The 21,012-nt window shown below is 54.8% G+C and overlaps 1 protein-coding gene across 3 annotated transcripts in view; it reads left to right on the top strand.

Annotated features, from left to right (window-relative positions):
• SMOC1 (SPARC related modular calcium binding 1) overlaps positions 1–13,249 on the top strand; it is a 149,296-nt gene extending 136,047 nt beyond the window's left edge. Inside the window, exons 11-13 of one of the 3 annotated variants that reach the window (XM_032344612.1) lie at positions 5,275–5,519; positions 10,589–10,642; positions 11,122–13,249. In XM_032344612.1, coding sequence (XP_032200503.1) covers positions 5,275–5,519; positions 10,589–10,642; positions 11,122–11,138 — 316 coding nt within the window. In that variant the 3' untranslated portion in view covers positions 11,139–13,249. The remainder of the gene's footprint in view (positions 1–5,274; positions 5,520–10,588; positions 10,643–11,121) is intronic. The other 2 variants (XM_032344613.1, XM_032344615.1) reach the window with 2 other exon arrangements.
• Positions 13,250–21,012: the final 7,763 nt, after the last annotated feature.

The raw sequence follows: 21,012 nt of genomic DNA on the forward strand, positions 1-21,012 counted from the left end.
GCCGGGATTGCGCTATGAACTCAGCGGGGCAACAGAGGACAGGAAAGTGCCTCAGCGACTTGGGCGTGGGAGGGTCGGAGAGGGGAGGCTTCAGAGAGGTGACATTTGAGCCACATCCTCAGTGTGAAGGGGAAATGTCCAACCTAGAGGGACTGGGGCAGAGGGGCCCTAGGAGCCGTGAGATGGGGCCCCGTGCAGGGAGCCGTGAGAAGTGCGGCTTCCATCTGGGAGGCAGGCAAAAGGTGAGGCTGTAGTTTGGGCAGAGGCCAGATCATGCCGGACCTGGGGATTCATGCCAGGGCAGCACGACGCCCGTGATTTAGGTGAGTGTTTGGAGGAATCATCCTGAAGGCTCTGGGGACGCGGGATGGGGAGGGAGTAAGATGGAGTGCGGAAGGTTACAGCCATCGTCGGAGGGACAGGTGAGGAGAGGCCGCACTACTGCTCTGGGGGAAGGGGGGGGGATGGTTCGCTGAAGCTTTAGCAGCGAAATTAATCCGACTTCAAGATGATTTGTTTGTTATAGGACATGGCAGGGAGGGGAGATAGCTGCTTCCTTTTCTGGCCTTCCAGACCGATTTTGGGTGGGGGAGCGGTACTGCTCAAATCTGAGAATAGACAGAGTGGAATGGGGTGTCCACAGAACCACCTGCGGTCAGTGCTGGGAGGGGTGGCCGGCAAGTATCACTGGAGGCTGGCAGTTCTCAGTGAAGGTTTCGGGATGATTGAATCATCCTCATGGTCCTTCCCACTGGGGCTCCAGAGGGAGAGCTGCCCTAGATCGGCCCTCCCATGGTGCCCCATTAACATTTATCAGACCCCAAGGAAGAGTTCTGAGATCTCAGCTGGCAGAATCTTCTCGAGCAGGGAAACCCTCCCCTTTCTCCATCTCACCCTAGAGAAAGTCAACTTTGAGGGGAGGTGGGTGTGAGCCTTCTGGTGAGAGACCGGGCGCACAGTGGTTCCCTCCTTCCTGCCCAGTGCAGCTACTTGTCAATGGCCTTGCAAGGAAGAGGCTGGAATGTGGCTAACTTGGCATTTCCCAGCCCCACCCGCCCACACAGCTGGCAGGGTCCAGACCCCTCTCCAGATGGGGCTCAGTTGGTCTGCTTGGCTTGGCTAGCGCTTCCAAGCCGTCCTGCCTCACCTTCTTTAAAACTGCTTGGGACAGCAGAGCAAGGCCCGAGATGTTGGCCAAAGCAAGTTTTCTCGGGGCGAATGGGCCTGGCTCTCCAGCTGTGCGTTGCTGCCAAGGCAGGCCTGGCAGGGTGAGGCTGCAGAAGCAAAACTGAAAGCATTGCAGGACAAGGGCAGCACCTGTCCCCTCTCCATTCAGGAGACAACTCAATGGGGCCAGACCAGGGAGGCGCCTGGCTCGAGTGGGTTCCCTCATCCATGGAGGTGGGAGTCAACAGGACAGCCACCCAAACCGCTCAGAGACAGAGCTGCCACCAGTCTTACGATTTGTTTTTCCAAAATCTGGGATTTGGTATCCTGTGGGTGTGACTTTCCATACCATATCCAAGGAAGCTTGGATAACTCTACACATGCAATGAACCCTTTCAGTAGAGTAGAGCCTCCCCTGCAGGGAGGCCGGTGGCACGGACCACCAACGTGGAGTGATGTAAGGAACCATCTCGCCCTCTGATGCAGGGTCCCCAGCCCTCACCTGATGAGCAGATTTGAAATCCAGCAACTCTGATCTCTAGGGGCGGCTGGGTGCACATATGGGAGAGAACGGTTGGAGCTTTGGTGCCAGTGTAAGTCAGCCTGGAGCTAGGAGTGCAAACTGCCAGTGTTTTCAGAGGATACTTCTGGAAGGCTGCAAGAGCTGGAGGGATCAGTGGGGTATGGTTTTGAGGTCAAGGATAAGTTAGGGGGAATCTAACTGTGATGGAAGGGACTCCAATAAGACTGAGAGATTTCTGGAAACTCTGGGGGGAGGCTCTTTTGCCCCATTCAGCCAGCACTCCCCTGGGAAAATCTCAGCTTCTCCTTAGCTAACTGAGACCTCTCTTTGAGTCTTTTGCACATGCGCGCCCACTGCCGGTTTGACCAAATCCAGACTCCTGACCCAACTCAGTCTTGACTTGATTTTGTATGACGCATGGTATGGACTTAAAGCTGTTGTAAACCCAGAAACCTGGTTTTCAGAGTTTTAGACTAAATATCTTCAGTAGTTTTCCATTATGTTTTGTTGGAAATACTTGTTGGAAACAGCTTCCAAACCCGTCCAGCTACTGTCCTTTGTCTCGCCCCATCTTCTTCCAGAAGGCTTATGGTTAAACATTCTTCTGGGGCCATGGCTGCAGTGTCCTTCCCTCTAGATCAAGGGTTCTTCAGCTGAGTGCATGAGCTTGGATAAGGTTTAGGGAGTCTAGTCAGCAGAGTGCTACACGCATATGCATTTTTCCAGAGAAGACCATAGCTTTGTTTAGGTTCTCGAAAGGGCCCGTGATCCCTCAAAGCTGAGAAATTCTTGCTTTAAATGCACTTGGAGTTTGGCCAGGGTAAAGCACTGGGTTCCAAAGTAGGACCCTAGAGCTGTCAGTGTCACACCTAGAGCTGAGCTATGTAACCAGCAGTGTGGATGGGACGTGGGTTTCTGGAAGTCAGAGGAGTTCAGAAGCAGGGAGCCCTAGGCAAGCTGGGGAGGAATGAGGAAGAGGGGTGCCCCTCGGGGCCCACAGGACAGGCTGAGGGTGTGACAGGGTCAAGGGACCCAGAGGCACTGCTTGAAGGGGCCTCAAAGGACTTCCTCCTGGGAAGCGAGCGTCCTCAGAGCCTCCAGGGCCAGGTCAGGCCAGGGGTCATGGCTGCAAGATGCTGGGGGGAGTGAGGAGGGCAGGACCAAGCGGACAAGGGTGACAGGGCAGGAGAGAGAGTCAGAAGACAAGGAAAGAAGAGGGAGCAGGAGCCAAAGGATGATCACTCCGTGTGGGGGGAAACTCCCAGAGGTTGTAAAGTGGGGCGAAGAGCTGCTTCTTGCGTGGACCGGCCCAAAGGAAGGTGGGGGAGCTCTCTCGGTGCAGTCCCTGAGAAGCGGACAGGCGGGAGCCCCAGCAACACGTGTTGGAGGCAGCGGGCCTCTCCTGGCAGGGCGGCTGGGCGGGATGACCTCATGCCTTCCCGGCTCAGGGACTGAGGCTTTATTATTCCAGCCTCTAGGTAGACATGACGCTATGCGCTATGCGGAGCCTAAAGGTTAAAGAAAGAGTTGCCTTTGCCGCCATGGGGCTCCCATGGCCCCTGGCTGGAGGGGCCCAGACAGAGAGCGCTCCGTGGGAATGCAGGAGTGCCTCCCTGGGGGCTCGTCCTGGCTCTTCTCTGCAGCCCCGGGTGCCTCCCTCACATTTCGGGGAACACAGGCAGACAGGGTGCCCCAGAGGGAGCTAGCCACCCTCCCTCCTGTGCCTTGAACATCTTGAGAGAGAATTTTCCGCTGCTCACCTGGTCTGCCCTGCAGGCGTAAGAGTGAATATGGTGGGTAAAGTAAAGGAAGTTTTAAAACCCCAAAATACCATGTGCCAACAGAAACAAAAATCCGAGTTCCACAACGAGTAACTCCACGTCTGTTTCAAAGACCTTCTGAGCCATGACAGACCAGGTAGATCCCCAAAGAGCCAGGGGTGGACGGTGCCTCACACTTTCCCAGGTACTCCCTGCATTAAACCCATGGGGGTGACATTCTGCTGGCAGATGCGATAATTGCGCTGTCTGGGAATCAGCCCAGGATGCCCAGGGGTGCTGGCCCGGGACTGCAATCCAGTTAATTAGCAACGGGCATTTAGCAGGAATGCCTGGCTTTTTGTGGTAATGAAACTTCTTTTCCCCTAAATGTTGAGGTCACCTGGGGATGGGAAAGGGAAAGAGTTTGCTGGCTCGTTTGTAAGGGTGGGGTCAGAGATGGTCTCCTCCCTTCTGGAAAACTCAGGAAACCCCAGGGAAGAACCCCAAGGTATTGGCAAGTGCCTTGGATATTGTTCTTGCCAGAGATGGTTTCAGAATGTGCTGGCAGCCCAGAGCCCCTGGTCTGGGATACCTGTGTGACAGTGACCCCCTCCACCTCCATTTCTGATCCACGGCAGGGCTGTAGTTCTGCTCAGGGCTCTGCAGACAACTTGAAGGTGTTGGCCTCCCAACCTGAGCCTTCCTCCCCCCTACAAAGGGAAAGGTGCCCAGGATTTTGAACACAAGGGCCTGAGCCATATTTACTCATTGCCAAGCCCTGGGAGCAGAAGCTACAGTCACCCCCTCTGGAACAGGCTTGTCACTGGCTCTAAAAGTTTGAACTATTAGCTAGCATCCTGAATGGCATCAGTAAATCAAATGGATGGGTAGGGCGTGTGTACTGTTACACATAAAAACACTGGTCTTTCCACTTTATGTGCTATGTAGACAGGACGGTGTTAGATGTGTGGTCATTACTGTGCACCTTGACCCCAGGAAGCCTTCTTGGTTGCTATAGTCTAGTACTCCTAAGCAAAATCTCCAGGGGTTCCAGTATACCTTTGGCTTCCCAGATCCATCCCAGACCTCCAGTCTTAAAACCTCTGCGTGGAGAGACACATCCCTAGCAGGTCTGGGACTTGTCAGGTTCAGAACCTCTGTCTGTGTCCATCACAACTGCCTTCTCTCCAGTTCCTACTGTACTTGGTGCCTGACAGGCTCAGGCCCTGGGAGCTTCACACCGAATCATTACTGCCTGGTGTCAGCATATTGGGTTCTGTCCCAGCAAGATGCTGAGGAGTTTGAGGCCAGGGTCGTTTGTCCCAGAACCTGGCCTGGTGTTGGGTGTGTGCGCATGCTCAATCATAGTCCTGATTACTGAGTGTTCATGTTCCTATGGGAACAGCAGCTTGTCCTGCAGAGAACCCCAGGCCAGGAGGACAGCTTGGATGCCAGCTGCATTTTACTTGGGTGAATTAAATCTAACCAGTGTATCCGGAGCCCCCATCTTGTACAGGAACACTCCTGGCTATTGTAGAGGGTAAGACAGGCTGATGTAATAAGAGGGATGTACTTGGGGACCCTGGAAAAATAAAGTGTCCAGTCTTGAGAGTCAAGCTGAAGAGGACAGCTCCATCCTGCTGCTGGCTGTGTGGGGCTGGGAGGTCTTTGGCTCAGGGGAGCTGTTTCTCCCCGGCCGGAGCCAGCGCGGCACAAGGACCCCGGCATCTGACCTTGTGGGAGACACCTGTGGCAGGACGGGTGGCTCCAGCAGGATGCTGAGTGGGGATCTCGGGGCGGGGCGGGGGTCTGCCTGTGGCTCAGGTTTGCAGAACCGGACCCCAGCCACACCCTGGAGGAGCGAGTGGTGCACTGGTACTTCAGCCAGCTGGACAGCAACAGCAGCAACGACATCAACAAGCGCGAGATGAAGCCCTTCAAGCGCTACGTGAAGAAGAAAGCCAAGCCCAAGAAGTGCGCCCGGCGTTTCACTGACTACTGCGACCTGAACAAGGACAAGGTCATCTCGCTGCCCGAGCTGAAGGGCTGCCTGGGTGTTAGCAAAGAAGGTGAGTGCTCGCTCCCGGGCTCCTGACCTTCCAGAACTTGGCCCACGGGGCAAAGGGACCGGGGGCTACCCCCATAGAGGGGGCTCCGGGGAGATGGCTGGGGCAGTGAAGGAGTCCACAGGCAAAGTCCTTGTCCTCCCATGGTCTACCAAGGAGATAGATAGGAATGTATTTACAGACATTGTGCTGAGTGCTGGGAGAGTGCGTTCGGATAAGCCAGGCTGCGTAACAAGTAGACCCATGCATGTAATGGTTCAACACAGGAGAAACTTGTTCATCTTGCCCATGTGATTGTTCAGCATGTGATTCTGGGTCATGGGGTGTGTGCGTGCGTGCGTGTGTGTGTGTGTGAGTGTGTGTGTTTCCAGGAGGACAGATAGGACAGATAGGAATGGAGACTTCTCTGTGCACTCGCTCTGAGATCTTGGCCAAGAATGATTCGTCATTTTTATTATGGGCTTCTAGGTCACCGTGGGGGTCATTTCCATTCCCAGTCAGCCAGAGGGAGTCAAGCACAGAGCAGTGCACGTGCCCGTGCGGGAGTTTTATGGGCCAGTCCTGAAGTGACACATCCCCTCTCCTATCCCCAGGGTTGGAAAACGGCCTCCAGGCCACACCCCACAGTAGGGAAGGCTGGGAGCCCAGGAAGAGGAGGAGAACATGGATTTGGGTGGAAACCTAATCATCTCTGTCATGATAGAACAAGTGTGGAGTATTGTAGGAACACGTGTAGGAGCACTGAAATTAGCTCAGGGGCAGACGGCCTTGGAAAACCTGGTGCAGGAAGTGATGTCCAAACCAGCCATGGCCCTGGGGCCCCATCTAGTCCGTGGCCTATTTTTGTATGGCCTGTGAGCTAAGCGTGGTTTTTATATTTTTAAAGGGATGTAATTTTCAACCAAGAAGAACAAATGACTGTCTCTACTTGGCCCACAAAGCCTAAAATATCTACTACCTAGTCCTTGACAGATAAGTTTGCTGAACCCTGGTCTAAACCGATACCCGAGCCACGGGAACAAGACGGCCAAGCCAGTGCATCAGTGGAGGGCGGGGGTTCTCAGCTATGGCAACTGAAGGCTGCAGGCGTGGAGGCGAGGACGGGTTGTAGAGGAAGACGTTAGTGGGGCTGAAATGCGTATTTGAATGTGGCAGCCGCCTGGGGCTGAGGAGGCAAGCGGGGAGTGTCAACTTCATAAGGTCCGTGGAGAGCTGTCACAGGGGCTCGGGCAGAGAAACGACTGGATGGGTTTTGCTTTAAAAAATCATTCAGGGGGTTCCTGGGTGGCTCAGTGGGTTAAAGCCTCTGCCTTCGGCTCAGATCATGATCTCAGGGTCCTGGGATCGAGCCCCGCTTCGGGCTCTCTGCTCTGCAGGGAGCCCGCTTCCTCCTCCTCTCTCTTTCTGCCTGCCTCTCTGCCGACTTGTGATCTCTCTCTGTCAAGTAAATAAATAAAATCTTTTAAAAAAATAAAAAGAAAATAAAAAATCATTCAGGCTGCAGTGCAGGAAATGGGTTTGCAGACGAACAAGGCACCCACCGGAGGCTGTGGCGGGAGATGACAGAGGCACAGCAGGGGTGAAGCGAGTGGATTCGAGATAGCTCGAGCTGTGGTTCTGGTGACCAAGTGGATAGAGGGATGAAGGTGGGCTCGGGCAACTGGAGGGGGGGGTCTGTTCACGGAGTTGGGCGCCGTGGAAGGAGGAGCAGAGCACGTGGGGCAGTGGGGAGACAACCAGTATGGTCTGGACCTGTCAAGTTGGAGGCACCTGAAGGATGGGTGGTTCTCTAGTGCAGGTGAGGGGTCTGGGCGGGTCGTACCAATTTATTTGAAGTGGAAGCTTTGATAAAGCTGAGCTTGCCCAGGGAGAAAACACAAGGGCTTTCCCTGGCACTAACCCTCAGTTGTCATTGAAGCCAGGGTAGCCCAGGAAGTGGATGAATGAGCACTAGGGACCCTGTCTCGGGACCTCCCCACTCCACAGCTGGTTCTGGCCCTGCCTCTGGGGCCTGTGACCCTGGAGGAGTGAGCCCGTTGCTCCAGCCCCTCCTGTGTGATCGAGGAAGCTCTGTGTGTTCCCCCAGGACGCAGGACAATGTCATGGCTCCAACCCTGCCTCAGCTACAGACTCGCTCCTTCACCGTATACGAACCACACAACCGTTCTGGCTTTGGGTTTCTTCATCTGTACAGTGGGTATAACCAGGGTATTTACCCCATAGGATTATTGTGCTGATTCAGTGGGAGAGTGAGTGGAAGCATTTATCCAGCCCCAGGGACAGTGAAGGAACTGGATACAAGTTCAACATTCCTGTTCTTAATGATTATTGCCTGGGGAAGCGGCATCCCCACCCTGTAGCCGGGCCTTTCCAGTGTCCCCGCCAGCACCGGGCGTGGCACCGTTCCGTTCCTATCTGCCCAATGACCTCATGGGTGAGGGGGCCACCCGCTCTAGTGAAGCTTGGAGTCTGCGCTCATCTCCCAGAGCACGGGCAGGGGTCCGTACTGGAGGAACCCACCCAGTGTTAGTGTGCAGCCCAGCCCCAGGAGCATGGAGGGACCAAGGGGGTACGGACTCACAGGAGTCTGTAATGACTCTGTCCTCAGTCCGCTCTAGTCTACGCACCACACAGAAGCCAAGGAGAGGCCGAGGGTGGGGACCTCTTGTCTGCAGAGCAGAGCGGGGCTTCCGGGCCTTTCTCGGAAACCTTGCCAGATGCCAGGGTCTGCCAATGCTGGCTGCTGCCTAGGACCTGAGGGGAGCACCCAGGAAAACTGTCCCCTGGGATGTGATACTTAGGGAGCCCTGCTCCTCCTCACCCAGACTCGGCCGAGGCTTTCGTGTCAAGTTGCCCAGGGAGGCCCCCAGAGTGCTTTCTCCTGCCACAGAAAGGACCATTAATGGGAGGCATAGGGGAGGCTGGGGCCAGGTTCGTGGGTGAAGAACAGAAAGAAGCTCTGGAGCCGGACAGACCTGGCTTTTAAATCCCGGCTCTGCCACTCGCTAGCCCTGTAATTTCTGGCAAGTCATCTAAACTCTCTGGCCTCAGTTTCCTTGTCTGCAGAATGGAGGTGATAGCATCTACCTCATAGATTTGGTGTGAAGATTTAACAAGATGGTGCCTGTGAGGCACTTAGCCCAGTAACCCAGTAACCCAGTCTGTGGTGAACACACAGAAGAAACCGGTAGTAGTAGAGGAGCGCACCCATGGGCTGAAGGCAGCTTCCCTGGGGCCCTCTGCTCTGGGGAGTGGCAGAAAAGCCACTTGGGTAGAAGGTTATGTGGGGCCTGAGCCCCGCATTGGCCATCTGGTGACACACGGTGCCCTCTGGTGGGCTGAGAGGGGCTTGCAGGCCCTGTGGGGGGCTCCAGGGGGCTGGGGGAGCACAGGCAGTTTAGGAACGAGTGTCGCTTTGGGTCTCAGAGACCACATTTTCTGGAAATGCCTCGTGAACACTGGTAGTTTTACTCAGCAGACTGTGCACTGGGGGGCCGAGCTGTCGGCACGGCATGAGGGGTCAAACGTTCGGAGGGCCGGGCCTTCTTTCTTGGCTTGTCCTTCCCAGCGAATAAACCGTCTTCGTCAGGGTGACGGTCACTGTCCTGTGAGGCCGGCAGACGGGAGACTAGTTCCTGCATTTGTGAAACCTCCCAGCCCTCCTTTGGCATTGCCCAAGGATGCCCCGGGTTCCGGCCTTTCCTCCCCCACACCCCCGTGCCCCTAAGAGCGTGGTGCTGGGAGGGCAGAGCCAGGCCTGAGTTCACTTCACACATAAAAGCTAAGCCTCAGTGGCCCCATCATAACAGGGGGATGATTGGATCATTTTGTAACTATCATATAAAGTGGCCCCGCAGGGTAAATGACGAGATTTAGGTAAAGGATTAGTGCCTTAAGCCTCCCCAAGTGAGGGCTGGGTCCTCCCTGGCCGGCGGTGTTTCTTTTCCCCCAGTCTCTGCTTGGCCCAGTGGCTCAGCTAACGCACCTCCCCCCACCTCTCTCTTTCTGTGAATCTTCCTGCTCTCAACTGAGAGAAGCGGCTACTGGACAGAGCCGATGAATGATGGGATTCTGAGTCACGTGGGATTCTGTTCCTGCCCACCTGCTGGTCCCCGAGCCTATCACTCTCTTCCCAGGCTCGTTTCCTCATCTGTAAAATCGGGACATCTCAGTTTCTGCCCCTGGCCCGCCCCCCAACTGGGGTTCTGTTGCTCTCAGGTCTTAGGAATGTTAGCGTAACAGGGAGAGGGGAGCGTTGAGCTGTGGGTCCGCATGGCCCATGAGTGGGTGTGGGTTCCCGCAGCACCTTGCGCTCTTCAGACGAGATCGGGCGCGTTCAGGGTGGTATGGCCGTAGACACCTTGCGCTCTTCAAAGCCCTTTCTCCACTTTATGAATTCAGTCCGTCCTCAAGGCAGCCCTGCGGCATAGCTGTGGCCCCAATTCCCATCCTGTAGACTGGCCCAGCGGGGTTATGGTACGTGCGCAATGTCACACAGCCTCCCGGGGTCACGCGGAGCTGGCCTAGCTCCCACTCCTCTCCAAGGAGCCCTGGGCCCTGCAGGAGCCTTCAAGACCCATCAGCACCCTATGGGGCAGAGTGGGTGTTAGCAGAGTGAGGCTTGGGCCTTGGTTCACTCATGCAATTGCTTCAAGCCTCAGTTTCCAGATTTGCTGGGTGAAGGGGCAGGACCAGATGGTCACTAAGGTTCCCTCCATCCCTGATGTTCTGTGACATGGAGAACAGGGACCAAGGAAGGTTATGCAAATGTCCATTGGCATCAAAGCCCTTCTTAGCTAATAGCTGGGGGATTTCAGAGAGGCGCTCCAGTGAGGTCCTGGCCTTATGGAAAAGGGACTTTGTTTAAAGGTGTTGGTCAGCGGTGGCTTCACCCAGGCAGAAGAGGGACCCCACCCACAGAACAGGAAGCACTGCCACACAATCTCTCTCTCCTGAGTCCATTCTTCATTCCAGGGGCTGGAGGAGACAGCCACCCAGGCACAGAGGAAGCCCCGCCCACCAGTTCTCTGGGTCAAGGCCCCCTGAGTGTCATATGTTCCTGTTTGTTGCAGGTGATAAGCTCAGCAGCGTCCCCCAGGGAAAATGGGCCGGTCCAAACCCATTCAGTAAGTTGTTTTCTTTCTGGGGTCCCCTCTGTGGGCCCCCTAAATGCAGCACTGGTAGTCTGGCCCGAGTGGAGGAGCTGGCCAAGTTACCTAGGCTCCCATTTTCCATTTTTGTTTGCTGGGGACACAGGGAAAGATTGGTTCGTTCTACAAGGATCTGCCATCCCGGAGTATAAAGCCACGCCTGCCTCTCCCAGTTGAACAGCTAGTGTCTTGGAGTCAGATGGCCCATAGGGAGCTGCATTCCCCCAGCCGTGCTTCCTGGGCAAGGCATCATTCTCTGGAATGCCAGACTTGCTTCAGGGGTCCCAGTGGTGCTCCATGGGGGCAAAGGATGGGCTGGTAAAACAGGGGCTTACCTGTAAGTCTGGCCTCCCTGCGTCCTGCCCAGCCTGTCTCTAACAGGCTGCTCTTGTGAGGAAATGAATGTGTGCGGTTGGCCCGCCTCTGACCTCTTGCTTCTCTTTTCCCTTTCCCAGTAGGACGCCTGGTCTAAGGAGCAGAAAACCAAAGGGCAGGTGGAGAGACCAGGGAGGCAGGACAGACCACCCTGCACCAAACCTTCCCCAGCTCCCCTGGCCCGGCCGCATCCCGTGTGACATAAGTGGTGCCCACCGTGTTTGCACTTTCAATAACTCTGATTTGCGTGTTTTCTTTTGGGTTTCATTTTTAAACACCAGTATCTAATACCAGTGGGAAAAGGAAAGGGAAAAAGGACTGTTTATTCTCTCTCTTATTGTAAGTTTTTGGATTTGCTACTGACAACTTTGAGGGGTTTTGTTGTGGGGAGGGTGGGCAGGAGGGTGTTTGTTGCTGGGACTGAGAAGAAAGAGATTTATATACTGTACATAAATATATATGTAAATTGTATAGTTCTTTTGTACAGGCGTTGGCATTGCTGTTTGTTCATTCCCCTCCCTCTTCCTGCTCTCCTTGTGGGGGCTGTGGACACATGGCTCCGATTTCTAGACCCCAGGACTGTAACCCCAGCCCACCTGGATTCCATTTGGAGGCTAAGCCCTGTGTGCATAAAGACGGGAGCCCTACGATGATATTGTAGACTCTGTTGGTTCTTTTCTAGGGGGAGAAGGGTCCTGCCCTTGCCTTAGCTGTCAGATCTGGCAGGTCACTGGGCACTTGGCCTTCTCAAGGGAGGTTGGGTTGGGGGACAGATGGAGATGCCCCCTGGAGGGAGGGCAGTAGCCAGCCCAGGCAACCGTTCTCACATGCCCACATGGTCCTACTCTCCGGACCCTCAGGCGGCCCAGAACAGAATCCATCCGTGGGTATGCCAGGGTCCTCGTGACCCACTGAGCAAATGATCCCCAGACGATTTGCATGAGGTCCTTTGAAACATTTTTGCCCGTGTTTAGTGTCGACTCTGTAAAGCACGGGAAGGGAGGCAAAGAAGAAAAAGAAAAAGAGACAGTGGGGCCTTCTATTTGGTAGATGTTTGATGTTTAAGCCATGGAGGAAAGAGGACAGAGGCCAGCACTGATGAGTGCGCTGCCAGCCCCCTGCAAACGCACAAGCAAGGCTTCCCAAGACTGGCCCTCTCAGCAGTGGGGTCAGACGGGGTCTTCATCTCCACTCCGTATCTCCCCTGCCGTTCTGTCTTCAGTGGTGATGACAAGCCTGAGGGAGGAGCTCAACTGGTCATCTTGTTGGTGACTCCGTGGTTTATTTGTTTTTTAACCCAATACTGAAGAGTGTTCCTTCTTCCTCAAATGCTCCTAAGGGCTTCTAGGCTCAAGGCCAATTCCAGAGCAAAACTGATCCTGGGCCTTCAACTTCTGCCCCCTCCTTGGAAGTGTAGGGCTAATAACCCAGCTAGGGGGAAATCCAGGCCTCACCTTCCACAGACATGTTTCTGGGATTCCACGGCAGCCCGCCCAGCCTTCCTCTGCCCGGTGGCCGTGCCCATTCAGACAGCCATTAGACAGCAACAAGTGACACCGAGTGTCTCTTCCCATGAGCAGCCGTGGCAGCATCAAAGGAGGACAGGTGGCCCAGGACCGGTGCCCCTATCAGATTGGTCCTGGAACTCTGGCCTCATCTTGTATCCCACCCAGCATTCCCATAAATGCGCCCAACTCAGCAGACGGTGTATCCATTTCCGGTCTGGAAGGCATTGACACCAGAAGCACGGGCCCACACAAGGCCCTCCTCAGGGAGCGCCCAGGGTGGAGTTGGGGGTCAGCACAGCCTCCTCAGGACATGCTCTGGTGGGGCTTCATGCTAGAGAAGGTTCTTGAGCAAGTCCGAGAGGTTGTCTCAGGGGTGACTGGAGGCCCCACCCCAACATGGTAAGGAGGAAAGGGAGCACCTCCCCCAACCCCCGCCCCCAGTATTGCCCTGCACAGAAGACACAGCGCGCGTCAGAGCAGGATGGACCTTCCAGGAGGCCCCAGCCCCTTTCCCAGGGCCTGGAGGAAGCATGAAAACACAGAGAGGGCGCCCCCCTGTGGAAATTCAGAACTCCTCCACCCCAACCCTGGATCTTCTCTCTCACACGTGTGGGCTGTGTTGTGTGGCTTGCCTTTGTGAGGACAGAGGGAGGTATTTGTAGCTTGTTTTATAAAAAATAAAAATGAGTAAACCTTGGTAGCTCTTGCCTCTTTCTTTGGGTGGCTTCCCCACATGGAAGGGTTTCTTTTTCTTAAAAGTTTGGTGGCTTTCCCTGGTGCTCTGATTCTAAGAAGTCCGAGTTGTCAGATGAGAAGGGAACCCTGAAGTGGCTGAGGGGTGTCGGCCTGCTTTGCTATGAGGACATTGATCCCTTTGGCCTTCACCTACCATGTTTGTACATCTTTGTACAGCTGCCCACCCTCCCCAAAACCATCACCGGAAGGCCGTGCTGTGGGGGCAGGCCTCGGGGGTGGGGGGTGGGAGCCCGATCCATGGCTTCAGGCTGGCGGGGCTGGGGACATCAGCCATACTTCCGGTCTCAGGTGGGAAGCAGCTGTAGACAGGGTGCAGATGCCCAAAGGGGTTCATGCCATCTCTGGGGTACCTACTCTGGTTGAGGCTGCTGGCCTGGTCTCCATTGCTGGGGGGGCTTCGACTGGCAGCCAAGGGGAGGCTCTAGATATTCTCCAGTATAGTGGCACCTCTTCTTTTCCTCCCCTCACCACACAAAGGGGCAGGCTGTCCCTCGAAATGGCTTCTCCACCACCCTCTAAGAACCTTCTCCAGAATTTCCTCTGCCACACTCTGCCCTTCTGTTCTTTGCCAGCAAACAGAAAGAACGTAATTCCTCTTGAAAACCCTCTCCTACCCCTTTATGCAGCTAAGTGCTCCTGGGAAAGAGGGTCACCTGTGCTTGTCATCATGTGGGTGCAGCGCTGACACAGAGTCTCCGGGCTCACCTCCGGCTCCAGCGCGCTGTCTACGCGCCTTATCCTGTTTATCCCCACAGCCCAGTGAGATGCGTCTTTCTCTCCATTTCACACGAATCGCACTCGGGAGTTCAGTGACTTGCTGGTGGCATCACCCGCGGCTATCCTGCCCACTCCCGGCTGCCCTCCTCGAGGCGCTAGAACAGCAGCCTCTCCCTTCCCCCCAAATCCTCTCCCCACACCCCGGGGGACCACGTGATTGCATTCAGCTCTGAGCGTGTTGTACTCTGAGGTGTTTAGAGTCTCAGTAAACGCCCCATGGTTTGCTGAGGCCTCCCATAGGCTTCAGGGGTTTGGGGGAGAGAAAAAGGGGAGGCATCTGCCCATGTGGGACGTCAGTAGGAGACTTAGGGCAGACCAAGCCTCCGGCAGAGACGCCCGCCTGGTGTGGGAGAGGACGAGTCTGAGCTCGCGTGGGAGTGCGGGGCCCACCTGCAGCCCCGTTCAGCCTTTCTCTGCTTTCCCCAAGGACAGGAGGACATTAGCAGCAGCAGTCAAGAAAAAGAGAGACCCATCCTGTTTCTTCCTTCACCAAGACGCTCCTGAGCCACACCTAGCCTCTGAGGGGAGGGAAAGAATGAGGACATCTTTAGTTAGGATGTGAGGAGAGGGGTGTCGCTGGGCCTGGGCTGCCATCTGGGGTGGGACCTGTAGGCTGGTATACACCCCTGGATCTCTAGGGGACTCAGGGAAGAGGGGAAGCGGGCAGCACCCATGCCTTGTAGGAAAAAATCCAGACAGAGCCAGGCTGGTCACCTGGCCGTTTGCTCCCAAGTTCCTGAATGACCCCCAAAGCCACAAGTGTGGTTGCAGACCTTCTCAGCACGCCTATCTTCTGCTCTGTGGCACTGGCCTTCTGTTCCATTGTGCAGGTGGGGACTGGGGAAACCTGACCTTTTCTGTGCAGTGCCATGAACTCCGGCCCGCCTCCCTGCAGCCTGGACCACTACCCTCCTTTGCATGACTTCCATGAATCTACACAGAGAACGCTCTCGGCCTTAGCTGCATGCCTGCCCTCTGAATGGGGTGCAAAATACGTGACACAGGTTTCTCCTGTTATTTCTTAGCAAATCTGGGTGAGCACTCTGGCCAATTCCCTCTACTCTTCCACGTCATCCCCAGCCAGTACCTCAGCAGTGCCGCCTCAGTCCTTCCCCCACCTGCACCGCCCTTTCCCCTCAAACAAGGGACACGCTATGAAGGCCCCCTTGCGGGGAGCAGGGGTCTTCCTAGCCACAGCTTTGACATAGAGGAGAGACCACCATCAGCTGCAGTAACAGACACCCACAACCCTTAAGGGCTTCAATCCCAAAGGTGTTCTCATTCCTGCAACTTATCCATGAGATGTCAGCAGGGGGCGCTCCTCCTTCTTGTCCTCACTCAGGGACCCAGGCTGAGGGAGGCTCCATGCTCCACGACGGTGGTGGCAGAATGGTGGCAGAAAAGGGGGAGGTGGGGGACACATGGTAAATTGTACGCTGGTTCCTAAAGCTTCCATCTGGAAGTGACATGTCACTCGGCCCACATTTCATTGACTAAAAGCAAGCCACATGGTTCCCACCTAACTCCAAGACAGCTGGTAAGTACCCAGAGTAGAATTAGAAATACTTAGTGAACTCCAGTGACTATCACAACATAGATTATCTCTGTGTTTTCTTCTCCATATGGAGAAGAATTTGCAATTTGCAATTGTCCCATGGCTTCCGGTAGACCACGTTTGTGATGCAGCAGGAATATACCTTCCCTCCTGGGAGCACTCAATGCCCCCTCCCCCACCACCTGGAAGCTGCATCTCTGGTGACTGAGGCTCCCAGGTGCTTGAGAGCTCAGCGAGGGTAGACAGCCCCCCTGTGAAGAACCCAGGGGACAAAGGTAAAATGTGTCCTCTGGGCTCACTATTTTCTGCACCTTTTTTCCACGGTGCCCTGGATCCCTTATGACAACTTCCTGGCCACTTCCCTTCTTTATAAGCTCGGTTCTGCCCATTACCAAACCTCAATCTCCAGCTCGATTTAGATCCTGCTCCCCCACCCCTCCCTGCTGCCCCAGCAACCCCTTGAGCGGGCACGTGACTGCTGGCTGGAGAGCAGGGTCCCAGCAGGCTCTGAGACCACGTCCCCTGGGCTTTCATGGGACTCAGCTCTTCCGAGGGATGGGTAGTGGAGGAGGGAGAGGAAACCGGTAAGAGCTCCTTAGCAGAAAACAGGTCTTCCTCTGTTCCCGGTGGAGGCCTCTCAGAGGTTACTGTGGGTAGCCCCCCACCTCTGTGGGGCAGGGGTCCCCGTGCTGGCTCTTGGAGTGGGGCCCATGTCAGGCCCTAAAGTGGGGGCCTCCCCGATGCACAGGGCCTTTCCATGGGACAGTCAGCCCTGGCTTGACCTCTTCCACACCTCCCAACACCCCCTACCTCATGTCCGCTTCCTTCTCAGGAGCCTGCCTGCGGTTTTGAGGGTTCAGGCGTCGTTTGCCTCTGTGGTGCCCATTCACCCCTGGGGAACTCACATCTCATTTCCCTGGAGCAGGTTGACCCTCAGTGCCTCCCCCCGCCTCTGCCTCTCCCCGCCTCTCCCCTGCCTCACTGGGGAGATGCTGGTCAGCAAGCCTGCTACCTCACAGACTTCTGAAGGCTAAATGAGGTATCCAGCCGGCAGCTGGCCTAGATCTCCAGGGGCAGTTCCCCAGGAGTCTCTCAGCTTCTCCAGCTTCAAGGAGGAGGAGAAAAAAGCAATGCAGGGATTCCCACTCCCCCTCTCTCGTCCCACACCCTTTGTGGACTGGAGGGGTAAGGGTGGCTGGTCGCAGGGTTGCTTCAAGTGTCACGCTGTCCTCGGGGAGGGCGCTGAGCTCCAGCAGTGGCTCTTCAGGGCATGGGATACTTAGCATCTTTTTTTCTAAGTTACGCATCCTAATCACGAATTCTGGAAATAGAAATGCGTATCCCCCCTCCCACAAAATACTATTAATGGTGGGTTTAGTGATAGATGCAAAGGGAAATTGATCCCAGGGAGAATTCCCCACTTGCTCCAAGCCCAGGACCAGGGCTCCGAGGTTCTCACCCTCTGAGAACCCTAATGGGCACGTGACCCCAGATGGGTCTGTCCTTGGGGGCATCTGCCCCAGGGCAGGGTCGGCCCCCTGGACACCCACTTATCCTCACTCCTCACACGGCCCACTGTGCTGCATAAAAACAAGGTCTAAATTCCTACCAGTAAGCCCCAGCAACACTGGTGCAGAGGAAGGAGGAGGATCTCTTCAAAGGGAGTCCTTTCAGAGGCGTGACCCAACACCACACGTGGAACCCCCCGTCTTTGCAGTGTCCCCATCCTCCCCACTGCCCAGCGTTAGCAGTTCTTTCCCACAGGCTACCTCCTCCCTGTTAAAGATGGGAACTCTGCTTTTGGAGATCCCGAGCGACGCTGGGCTGAGCTGAGCTGATTCCAGGATGCTGATCTGACCTCCCTGAACACAAATCCCTTCAAAAACCCTTGATTGGGTGTGGAAGGGGCCTGGTGGGGACCAGGACGGTGCACAGCGGGAGAGCAGGGCAGGACCACGGGCTGGGGGCCGGAGGGCAGGAAAGCTTGGCGGCCTGATTCTCAGGGAGGGTGGTGGGGCACGCGCAGAACATGGTGAGGAGGGCCCCAGGACAGCCCGGCTGAGGTGAGAGAGTGGGGGTCTGTGTGGCCCTAGATGCCTGTGGTGTCGGTTCCCAGGTGTCTCGGGACGTGTCCTGGACTGAGAAATCAGCTTCTGTGGTTTAGCCACCAAGCCACCACCTTTGGCTTTGGGTTGCTCCCTTTGCCCACACGGACCTAGATTCTTTCTGACCAGACTGCGCTGTGCCGCGCCCAGGGAAGTGGTCCTTGCTTGCAAGGCTCCTGTGTTCCAGGGAAGGGAGAGACGCAGGTGGAGAGGAAGGGGTGTAGTCCCGAGGGAAGAGGGGCTAGTCCCAACCCGGAGACGTGGCAAATACACCTTCAAGCAAGTGGGGCGGGTATGGGAAGGCCCCTTGGAGGGGCTCCACATGGTGGGGACCGTTAGCAGGAAAGAAAGAAGAAAATGAAGTGCGGAGATGTGCATGCGGAGGGGGAGGTAAGATGCAGACCGAGGAAGAGGTAGAGGTACACAGGAGAGGAAGGAGAAAGGCAGGAAGTGATCAGAAGCATGTCGGAGAGAAGCTGATGGGCTCGCCCCAGGGGAAAAGCACTGGGGGGGGGGGGACGGTGGGGGTGGAGGAAGAGGGGTGGGAGGAAGGGGGCACCTCAAACTGGAAACAAACTAGAGCTAGGCTAACGGGCTTCTGCACTAGGCTGTTGGTGGTTGAGGTTTTCACAGTTGTGACTAGAAGGTTTTGCAGGGTGGCGTGTGGGCTCTTTCCCGCCCGGAATAGATGTTCAGGGGACTTGTGATTGCACTCGTGCATCTGCTACTGAGATTGTCCCTGTCTCAGACCCCAGCCTGAGTGTCTGCGGAGTCCGGGCTCCTGGCCGCTTCCCCTTGGGTGCCCACCAGCCCGACAACTCAGCCTGCCTAGAACTGGACCCATTAGCCCCACCCGCCTCTCCCTGTCCCTCCTGGCTGTCACATGTCCTGTGAGTCCCCCTTCTAATTCTCTGCGCCCTCCTTTCCACCCGCATGGCCGCCATTCCATCTGCCTCCGGCTAGTCCACAGCTTGAAGGGCGCATCTCTCCACTTGCCACCTCCACCACCCACCGTGCGGACGGCTAGGACGGACTCAAGGGAAAGGCAAACCGGATCGTGGTACGCTTGTCCTTAGAGTCCCTCTGTGGGAGAGCATGGAATCGCGTCCCCCGACATTCACGTATGGAAGCCCTAAGTTCCACTCTGACTGTGTTTGGAGATGGTCCCAGAAAGGAGGAAATTAAGGGTAAATGAGGTCATAGAGGTGGGGCCCGGATCCAACAGGACTGATGTCCTTAGAAGAAAGAGAGGAGATGGTGCGCCTGGATGGCTCAGTGGGTTGTGTCTGCCTTTGGCTCAGATCCTGATCTCAGGGTCCTGGGATGGAGCCCTGTGTTGGGCTCCCTGCTCAGTGGGGAGTCTGTCTCTCCTTCTCCTGCGCCCCCTGCTTGTGTTCTCTCTTTTTCTCTGTAAATAAATAAAATCTTTAAAAAAGAAGAAGAGGAGGAAGAGACACCCGAGAATGTGTCTGCGCAGAGAAAAGGCCACTTAGACACAATGAAGAAGTGGGCATTTGCAAACCACGAAGAGAGGCCAAACCAGAAACCAACCCTGACGGCACCTTGACCGTGAATGTCTAGCTTATAGAACTGGGAGAAAATAAACTTCTGTTGTTTAACCCACTCGCCTGTGGTATTTTTTTTATGGCAGCAGACTAGAGCAGAGTAACACAGTAGCTTCTGGGGTAAATCCAGTTGCCTCGGTTAAGCCCGAGAAACTAAGCTTCTTGGTCTGGCCATGATCTTCAGTCCCTCCTCCCACACACACTTTCCTGCAAAAATAGACAACTCCATTGTTGTGATATTGCCATGCTGCCCTGGTGGGCGTCTGGTTAACCCTGCTTGCCGCCCTGGTGGGCGTCTGGTTAACCCTGCTATTTCCACATCCCACAAACTCCACAAGTTGCGTAAATGGCCATGCTCTCTTCCACCTGCTACTTAAGGCCTTCAATTTTTTGTCTTCTCCTGGAACAACAGGAATGTTAGTAACAACATAAATAATCACAGAATAATGCCTAAATTACAGCAGTTATGTATTTTAATTCCCATCCCCGCTAAACTCTAAAGTAGAGAACAGTATCTTAAGTGTGTAACTGAGTGAAAAATACAACACTTGATCTCCTTGGGTGACATAGTCAAGGTCAATCTGCTAGTCAAATGAGAGCAGGACTTGAACCCAGTTCTTCACAAATGAACCACTCCCTGCTCTCAATTGCTTCTCCCTGTAGCATTGCTAAACTGCCTGAAATGGGTGCCCTCATCTGTCTTTATTGATGCCTCATCCTTCAAAACTTGGTTCACCCCATCTGATTCTCAACGCTTCCTCCTGAATGCTCCCCAACCCCCCATTCTTACCTCAGCCACCTCCCTGAGCTTTCAGAGGGGAGTTGGTTAAAACTGGAGTCTCTATTTTAAGGTCTTTTCTTAATTTATCATGGCGGGGGAGGGGGGATTAGCTAAAATCTCTGACTTGCTGAAAAGATTTTCTTTCTGTTCAATTTTTTTTCCCCCAAAAAAGAACTAAGATTCAAACAAAAATATCTGCACAATAACAATAATTATTCTTCTTGTTCATGTTAGAAACTCTACCCAAGCATTGCTTCTATATGGAAAAAATCCCCACCTTCTTTGTTCATTTCGCGCTGCTTCCTACATCCCTCCAAGCACATATCCTTGCCTGGGTGTAATCATTCATGTCTCTTCCTTCTGCTAGACGGGAACCACCACCTTAAGGCTTAGAATAACTTGCAAACCTGAGTGAAGGCAGTTACAGTAAAGCATTTAAAGGGTGTATGAGAGGGGCGCTTGGGTTGCTCACTCATTTAGCCTCTGTCTTCGAGTCCTGGTCCTGGGGTCCTGTCGGGTCATGGTCCTGGGGTGCTGGGATCGAGCCCTGCACTGGGGATCCCTGCTCAGCAGGAGGTCCGCTTCTCCCTCTCCCACTCCCCCTGCTTGCGTTCCCTCTCTCGCTGTTTATCTCTCTGTCAAATAAATAAATAAATAAAATCTTGAAAAAAAAAATAAAGGGCGTATGAGAGATACTGAGTTGTTTCCATGGGAAGAATTATGCAATCAGCACATTTGAAGGTAGAATTGGAGACACAAATAGAAAGACACTGAGGCTGTGTTTACAGAGCTGTATAGCTATCTGCATATTTGAGCACATAACGAGATGTATATGATGAAAGAATCGGGAAGGGGAACAGTAGAGCATAATGGTTTGCAACATTGGACTTCACCTTTGAACAGGAGTCACATACACTTGGAGGG

The sequence above is a fragment of the Mustela erminea genome, chromosome 5, assembly GCF_009829155.1.
Source record: "Mustela erminea isolate mMusErm1 chromosome 5, mMusErm1.Pri, whole genome shotgun sequence".
Classification (NCBI taxonomy): Eukaryota; Metazoa; Chordata; class Mammalia; order Carnivora; family Mustelidae; genus Mustela; species Mustela erminea.